The following is an 8,642-nucleotide window of genomic DNA, read 5'->3' as shown; positions in this document are numbered from 1 at the left end:
GTGTGTGTGTGTGTGTGTGTTGTGTGTGTGTGAGAGAGCAGGTGTGTAACCTGGATGGAGATGCCTTCTTGCATGAAAGGGAGAAAAAGGAGAGGAATGGAGAGAAGGGAGGGCTCACTTACCCTGTCAGGCATGACAGCATGGCAGATCATCGTCAACCATGACTGATGCTTGCCGCGTGTCTGGGTACTTCCCTTGGTAGTGGATGGCAGTTGTGTGTGTGGCTTGATTAGACAGTGTGTGTGTGTGGATGAGATGAGTTTTTAGCTGCCTTTTAAACTTTTAAAGTAGACATTTTTTTTTTCTCACCAGGTTTGTTGCCATTTTGTTACTTTTATCTGTAAATGTTTCTCTGCTCTCTTTTTTTGCCCTCCACCTTTCTTTTTCCCACGTATCATTACCAGTGTGAAAGGAAGCATCTAAACCACACTCTCAGGCCAGGAGGACCAACCACCAATCCCCAAATCTCCATCAGTATACACACTCTCTCTCTCACACACACACACCACACACACACACACACACACACACTGTGTGAGAGAGAGAGTGTGTATACCTTGGATGGAGATTTGGGGATTGGTGGTGGTCCTCCTGGCCTGAGAGTGTGGTTAGATGCTTCTTTCACACTGAGTAGATAAGGGAGAAAGAAAGGTGGAGGGCAAAAAAGAGAGCAGAGAAACATTACAGATAAAGTAACAAAGATGGCAAACAATGTGAGAAAAAAAATGTCTACTAAAAGTTAAAAAAGCAGCTAAAAACTATGTTATAAGGCATGCTCTACAGGAGTCCAAGCGGAAGTTGTCATTGCAAGAGCTGTCATGCAAGAAAAGTGAGCCTCCCTTCTCTCCATTCCTCTCCTTTTCTTCCCTCCAATCCCATGCAAGAAGGCTTTGTCTATGCTTCCAGTAAATCGTCACAAGCGAGCAGTGATAGAGACATTCAAAAGCAGCCCCAGATCTGTAGAAATTTTATGGGTTGGTAAACCTGCAACTTATTGCTTCACCAGGCAATTTTCAAAAGGCAGCAAGATAGTTTTGAAAACTCCACATTTCCAAGGATGAAAGTCAGCCCCACAAGCTCCAGGCTTATTGTGTCTCTGCAGTTTTTTGTTAATATACTATTTGCAACTATGTTTGGGAATATGCAGCACCAAAGCAATCAGCTGACATGATAAGGGCCCTAAAGTGGGTCCTGTTTACCTGATCTTGAGGCCTTCGCTTAATACAGTTAAGACCTTTATTATATCCGTTTTGTGCTTTTGTGTTGCATATCTCTGAATTCATTTGTTTAGCTCAGTTACCACACAGCTCAGCAAAGGCGCATAAACTGTCAAAAAACTGTACAAATTATACAGAGGAGGGGAGTTGGCAGTCTAAATTATTGGGACCCAGAAAATTATTTATGCCCTATAGTCCCCTAGTGGATTCTAATGGCCCAATAGCTAACATGCTAGCACAATCATTGTGTGTTTACCAGAGGATACTGGTGTGTTAAAAGATCTAACACAAACAAAGAATGATGTGACTGAAAATATCCTAGTGGGAGATGAGATACTGCGTACCTTGTGGTTTAGGTTGTACTGTTCTGTAACACTGTTGCCTGGTGCAGCGTTAAACATACCGGTTTACTCAACTCTTATATATCTGCAGCTCTGAGCTCTAAACTCTCTGATCAGTGTGTCTACGAATTCACTTGCACAACCAAGCACTAGTTGTCCCTTAGAAAACTAGTAAAACGGCTACAGACTGACTGACAAACAGATAGCTGGACAGACAGGTCAGTTGGACAGACGGACAAGAGTTGTGTCACCATGGTTACCACAGTTGCTGCAGGTTACCTCCTATTTGTTCCTGACGATGAGGCGCCGCTGTTACCTGTCTTTCTGTAAGGGGAGGTTCAGGGGTGGCTTCAGGTTAATGCATGTCATTTTGTTTGTCTCTTCCTGTAGCTTAAATGTTTTTGATATGTAATGTTTTAGTCAATGTCCTGAGAGATCAAATTATGTCAGTAAAATCAGATGGATAACACTTTTGTGCATCATTTATTCTCCAAGAGTACTTGGAAGACAGAAAATATGCATATTGTACCTAGAAAGTATTTCTGGAGCGCCTGAATACATGCTAGTGTAACACTTCTGTATGGCACGTTGTGCTGCCGACAGTAGAAGCTGCTTTTGTGATGGCTAGATTACAGAATTACTTTTTTTTTGTTCATGGTCATTTCTAAAAAAAGGTTTTATGCCTTCTTCAAGGTGAGTTTTAATTTCTCTATGCACTGTAAACACAACGCACATATTGTCTGTTAGCAAGTTATGTAGCTGTCGTGTCTTTCTTTTGGCTAGAAATGTATGTATATGTTGGTGCTAAAATACCGTAAACGTATGAAAAAAATTGCATGAATTGTTTTCTAAAATAAAATTGCAGTTAATAATGTAATCCAATTAGAAAAATGATTGTGAGAAAAAAAATAATTGGTCTCTCGGGCTTACTAAATATAAAATAACTTTCCACTTATTTACTACTATTTTCACTTCTCATGCTGCGCACTACATTCATCAAACATGATGAATTATGTGCTCTCAAGCGTTTCAAATATTTGCATTGCAATATTTGCATTGCAACATTTCTGAAATGATTTATTTTTGCCCAAGCATAGAAGGAGCCATAGACATATAACATAGCAAGTAGTTTCTTTGCTGACCAACCACAGTGATTGGTCGATTGGTCGGCTCACACAAACAGCTGTAGACTAGGGGATGTTTATAGAATTGCTAAAACTTGAGGTTACTGCATTTTTACCTGAATGTAATATAAACAACAAAAAAAGACCAAACCTTTACACAGTGTCCCAGTACTTTAGAGTCTGAATAGCGTCACTGTCACCAATCAGTGTTTATTTGTATTGCTTATATTATTAGATTTCACAATATGCCAAGATGTTGAAAAGATATCTTGACATTTAATTCCATTCAGAATCAAAATATTATTGAAAGAATATGTAATGACACTTTCAATTATTAAATAGTCAAGTAATTAATAGATAAAGAATCTGCAGTAGAATGCCTTGCTATGCAGTTTGCATGTTGGACTTTTGCTCACTAACCTGCTTGTTGTGTCTGTTCTCTCCAGTGTCTCCAAGGTGTCATACAAATCCTGATCCAACTGCAGAGGGGGAAAGATGGGGTGTTAGATATTATACCCAACAACAACAGCATTCACCCAAAATATTGATTTGAGTATCTTTACCCAGTTCACCTACGGATTCCCCTGATCGTACACTGTTCTGGTACAATCTATACACATTCAATGACATAATCATTACATTGTGTTTCGTGGTTCTTTTGCTCTGTAATATTTTGAAAGTGCTCCCAAGTATGTGTGTCTGCTACAGCTAGTTTGCATCATCATGTCCAAATTCAGACAGTATTTACAACTCTCAAGTTAAGGCCGTAATACAGGGGATAATCTCAGTGTAGTCAGTTAAAACCCAATGTCCTACTTTTGTTATACAGGGGAAAAATAAGAAATGAACCATAATATGGTTTCAAAAATAGTGCTGAAGGGCAGCGCAATGTTGACACTTTTAGATTAAATCGCAGCCCTTGCTGATGTAGTCCAAACTCAACATTTACCATCAACTTTATCTGATACACTGTGTCATTTTCTTTTGTCTAGTATTTATCTAAATTCAGGAACAATGGAGGTCGATGCACGAGTCTCACCCGGCTGATTTCCTTGTGAAACTTCTCCTCAAAACCAGCCAAACTCTGGAAGGTGCTGACGTAAAACCCAACACGACTAGTGAGGGAAGAGAAAGAGAGACAGTATTGACTCATGACTGGCTTTACTTAGTTTAATATCCTGTGAGGGTGAACGCAGCATACAGGCAAGTGAAACGTAATTATCGCATCCGTCCATCAGCAGGAAAATCCGTTTCCACACACGCATATACACACCTGTTCCAGAGTGAAGGTAACTCCTCTTGCAAGTCAATATTAATCTCCTCAAACACCTTCTGGGCTCTCTCCAACTCTTCCTCAGCCTGAAACACACACACACACGTGTTGGCACAATGAATTAGGGCATGTTTGTGAGTGTGTGTTTGATGATGTGTTGCTAAATTACATGCTGTATGTGTGTGTGCGTAGCATCCCCTGATACTCATGATTATGCTTGAGCAGGGTTTGGCTGCAGTTGATTTGTTGTTGTCATCTTTGTTTTCTTCCTCATTAGATATTTAACAGTAGCAAGTGACAGGGAACATGGGCAGAAAAAATAGAGCAATGACATGCTAAACAAATTCAAACTGAGGACCTCCTTATTAACATCTCGTGTGTCTTTGACCGCTGAGCTACCAGGAAACCCCTTATCATTGTTATACAGTCACCAGACCTCGTAGGAAGTGCAGTAAGAGTACTGTGTACCTGGCCCCTGGACAGACTGCTCTGGGCAACATTGTGTGCAGACAAGATACCCTGAGCCCAGCCTGGAGTGGCCCTCTCTAACAAGGAGGAGGGCTGGAAGAGAAGCAGATAGAGATAATTCATATGTTAAATGTTGTTACAGTAAAATTGATACAGGTTAATACTACAAATATTTTGTATTTCTTTTACCTTGGTAATTTTAATGCCCCCGTCCTTTTTCTTGGTCTTGTGTGTGGTGGCATAGTTGTGCCTGGCACTGTCATAATCGACCAGCTTCCTGTCCCTCTTAGCGATACGTGCCTGAAAGAAAATATTATAACAAATATTTGCGTTATTCACTGTTTCCACCTACACACAATTACTCAGTTTTCATCTTTAAAACATTTAGTTTTTTGTTAGCTTCCAGGTAACAATATTACAATAGTTTTTTTTAAACATAAGCTTAAATCTTTTCAGCAGCAATTTTGTATTAAATATTTATAATTCAATACAATTGAAATACAAATACAGTTGTGTATGTTTAATGAAACCTCAATAAGATCACAGTATCATATTGAGGAAAGCCTAGAAACACTAGATGCTAGCTCATTTTTGGTCAGGGTTGCTACAGGTCATGACCACACACCTTGATATCAGGGAACTGGCCCAGGTAAGTATCCATGGAGATGAGAGCATGATCAACCAACTTTTGGTGGTAGTCAGTCCACAGTACATCACAGTCCTGCAGCATGGATGAACATAATAAGTATACACAATCACAAACACACAATGCCAAAGATTAATAAGTACTAAAGTAAGTATTAAATAATAACAAACTGCCTGTAATGTTTTATTGCAATAGTTTGCTTCCTGGATGTACTTCTTCATCACTTTAGAGTTAATCGCAGTAGTGGTGTTGCTATGTCTTGGCTTGAGGTCTTGTCTCTAAATTAAGAATAAACTAAAACCTCTTTTCACTGATTGCACTACTTCCTTGCAGCTTGCTTTTGTAGCTTTGTTGATTAGGAACCAATAAATCCAAAGACTTAATGAAGTCAGAGGACAATTTAACAAGCAACTCAACATGTCTCACAAGAGATGCTACCCTATAATTTTGCTGTCAGGAGGACAACAACAAAAATATATATATCCATGGAACACAATTACACACAGCTCTGTGTACCCTAGGAAAAATAGCTGCTGTGTTGCAGCTAATCAGGAGCCAAACACACACACACACACACACACACACATGCTCACACTAAGATACAATATCATAAAGTGGTTTTGACCTCTACGTGAAAACCAGCTTGTCCTCACTCTCACACATCTACTGTATTTTAAGCAAATTCATGAAAAGTGTTTCTGACCTCCACAATGGAATCCACTTCGTTCTTGCCATACCAGTCTGGCTCATACATGTCAGCCAAACACGCCTGCACATTCTTGGAGGACTCGTGCATGGCTAAAGACAAACATAAAGACACATTTTACATTAGTGCAACATCATTGAATGCAGGTTAAATGATTGTGTGTCTACATGTATGGCTTGGTACATGCAAGTGTGTGTGTATATTTGTGTATACAGCAATGTGAATCTGTATAAGCTTTCACCTTTCACTGCTTCCAGGTATGCTCTAAGGTCCCTTTGCAGTTTGCTGCCTTCAGCCTGGCGGTGAAACACAAAACAAGAGGCTCAGACCACAAAACAATGTATAGAGATGTTACAAGCGAGCTGAGCCAGTACATTTTTCATTCTTAGCAAATGTTGAAAACCTGTTTGAGATAATTCAAAATTTTGTGTGTAAAGAGAAGACAGATATGACTAAAATATCTGGCAATACATCTTGTTTAATTTTAACTCACACACTGGACTGTACTCACATATTGTTTGTTGAAGTTGATCACCCCTTCCTCAAAAGCGACATCTTTGGTCTCATCGGCTTTGCCAAGTTTTTGAAGAACCTGTCGGTCAAACAAAAAATAACATTAGTGACCAATACCAAAGATAAGGTCAGCGATTAATTCTGTTCAGTGTCAAGACAGAACAAAAAGGACATGTTCCCTATATGCTGTACATCATTGAACATATTCATTTTCTTGTCCTGATCTCTCGCTTTCTTCTAAGTTTGCAATCAAATACGATTTACTTGCATTCATGGGTAAAATTGATGGGTTGCAAAATCAGCATACAACGCAATATATATAAACAATGTTAAAAAGAGCAGTGGGAACATACATGAAACAAATGCTGTTTAAATTAATAGGTAAATAAACAGACTGACAGTAACCATGTTGACAGTAAATGCATGCATGCATTACATACATTATTTCCATATGAACTCATAATGTTGTCATTACAGACCACCACACATACATAACGCACACTGGGGTTACAGGGGTAACATTATCTGTTTTCTCTCCCCTTCTCTCCCTCTACAGTACTTGATGCATTATGATAGACAAATAGCGCCCCCTGCCATTAATTCAGTGCATAGTTCGCAGGTGCATAAACGCATAGACCAGGCCTCATATCTACCATCCTACACATATTGCAGCGGGGGTATAATTATTATCATGGTGCCAGTAAAATGCAAGACAGTGTTCCTGCAGTAACCATTTGTGTGACAAACACTCACAAAGATACCCAGTTATCGCCTTAAAATGCCAGAAACACATCAGTCATGGGCCAAATCATGAGAGATTAAATTATGAGTAGGCCTTACAGTTCATCTCACTGCAACATGAACGTGCCCGCTGTGTGACATTGACTTCAGGAAAGATGCATTTGAAGTGGACATCCTCAAACACAGCATCCTTGTCCGTATTATTATGATGTCGTGATGCGACACTGCGCCTCGGTGGAGGATGCGGCACTGCTGCTTGTAGGCCTGAATAATTATCCCCCACACATTCACATGTTCTGGTGAGCAGCTCTTACCTTTTCTTGGGCTCTCGTTAGTTTTTTCTGAACGTTGCTGGCCACTTTCCCCGCAGTCAGCCCCTTCCCCAAATTCAACTCAGCCATCTTGTAGCGTAGATCAGTCTTTGGATGCGGGAAGGAAGGAAATACAAGCAATAACGATCTTGGTGGACCGCTACGGCAACCGTTGAGGCAAATTCATCAATGTCCAGTGGAGAAAAAATGTTGATAAATGTACTTGTGTGATTTTATGATGTATCTTTAGGGAGGTGTGTGTGTGTGTGTGTGTGTGTGCAGAAAGCTAAGCTGTATTCTCAAATATTGAGCTGCTGTGTGCGCGTCCGTGACAGAGGAGGATGCTGTCAGAGATGCTCTTAAAGGCACAGATGCTGCTGCGCGTCCACACAACAAAACTGGATATAATAGGAGACCATTAAATTAACTGGTAAAGCTATTTTGTAAAGCTACAATGTGAAAAAAAAAATCAATTTCAAGGGCAATTCTGCACTTTCGACCTTACGAATGCTCTTTGTTGGTCTTTATAATCTCAATTTTTACATTAAAATTGGCTTAAAAGCCAAGTCTTACAATTATAAATATCTCAGTTCTGTGGTAGGAAACATAAATATCCTGTAAAACATTCACAACCAACAACTCATAGCAAATAAAAGAAAAGAAACAGCCAGGCTTGCTTGCATTAACTCTGCAAAGAGCCATCTGTCTCTGATATTACAACGTTACGTAACACGTAAAGTGACACGAGTGTCACTGAAGAGCAGCTCAGCAGTGCAAGTGACTCAAGGAATAAGGGGAAACACTTTTACAATAAGGGTACAAATCATATACATAAATAATATTAGGAAAGTTAGTTCTATACATGTTTAATTATGTGATTGCATTTGTATTTATTAGTATATAAATGTTTGCAGCTGACGACCAGTTTGATAAGACTAAAAACAAAAACCAATAGCTTAATATTTCTATGAGAAGAGAAAGACTACTGTTGTGCTTTCAGAGAGGCTGAAATAAAGTTTTATGTAATTTGTATGTCATGTATGGAGAAACTTTGAATTAGCATTCCCTAACTGATGATTTATTAAGCATGAACTAATCAGTCATAGTGACTTGATCATTTGTTAATGATGGAATTCATGATCTCGCATTAATTCGTGCATTAAATCATCATAATTGCATCATGATGCATTATTTAGGCATTACTGGAGTATGTGATTTGTACCCTTATTATACAGTTGTACTGTAGTCTTATTAAAAATAATAAACACTTGTAGACATCAGTGAAGACAATGATGTTTTAAA

At 39.1% G+C, this 8,642-nt stretch overlaps 1 protein-coding gene across 1 annotated transcript in view; it reads right to left on the bottom strand.

Moving 5' to 3' along the window:
* Positions 1-7,657, bottom strand: part of LOC118338682 (myc box-dependent-interacting protein 1) — a 17,174-nt gene extending 9,517 nt beyond the window's left edge. The window contains exons 1-12 of the mRNA XM_035675961.1: positions 7,344-7,657; positions 6,287-6,367; positions 6,017-6,071; positions 5,773-5,867; positions 5,049-5,144; positions 4,613-4,723; positions 4,424-4,516; positions 3,956-4,041; positions 3,722-3,797; positions 3,103-3,161; positions 1,838-1,882; positions 557-626 (exon numbers count right to left, since the gene is read on the bottom strand). Of these exons, the coding sequence (XP_035531854.1) occupies positions 557-626; positions 1,838-1,882; positions 3,103-3,161; positions 3,722-3,797; positions 3,956-4,041; positions 4,424-4,516; positions 4,613-4,723; positions 5,049-5,144; positions 5,773-5,867; positions 6,017-6,071; positions 6,287-6,367; positions 7,344-7,430 (954 nt within the window). The 5' untranslated portion in view covers positions 7,431-7,657. The remainder of the gene's footprint in view (positions 1-556; positions 627-1,837; positions 1,883-3,102; positions 3,162-3,721; positions 3,798-3,955; positions 4,042-4,423; positions 4,517-4,612; positions 4,724-5,048; positions 5,145-5,772; positions 5,868-6,016; positions 6,072-6,286; positions 6,368-7,343) is intronic.
* Positions 7,658-8,642: the final 985 nt, after the last annotated feature.

This window comes from Morone saxatilis, unplaced genomic scaffold (assembly GCF_004916995.1).
Source record: "Morone saxatilis isolate NCDOM2014 unplaced genomic scaffold, NCSU_SB_2.0 Contig5, whole genome shotgun sequence".
In the NCBI taxonomy this organism is placed as follows: Eukaryota; Metazoa; Chordata; class Actinopteri; family Moronidae; genus Morone; species Morone saxatilis.
Note: the sequence above shows the minus strand (reverse complement) of the source record. Positions and strands in the feature narration are given on the sequence as shown.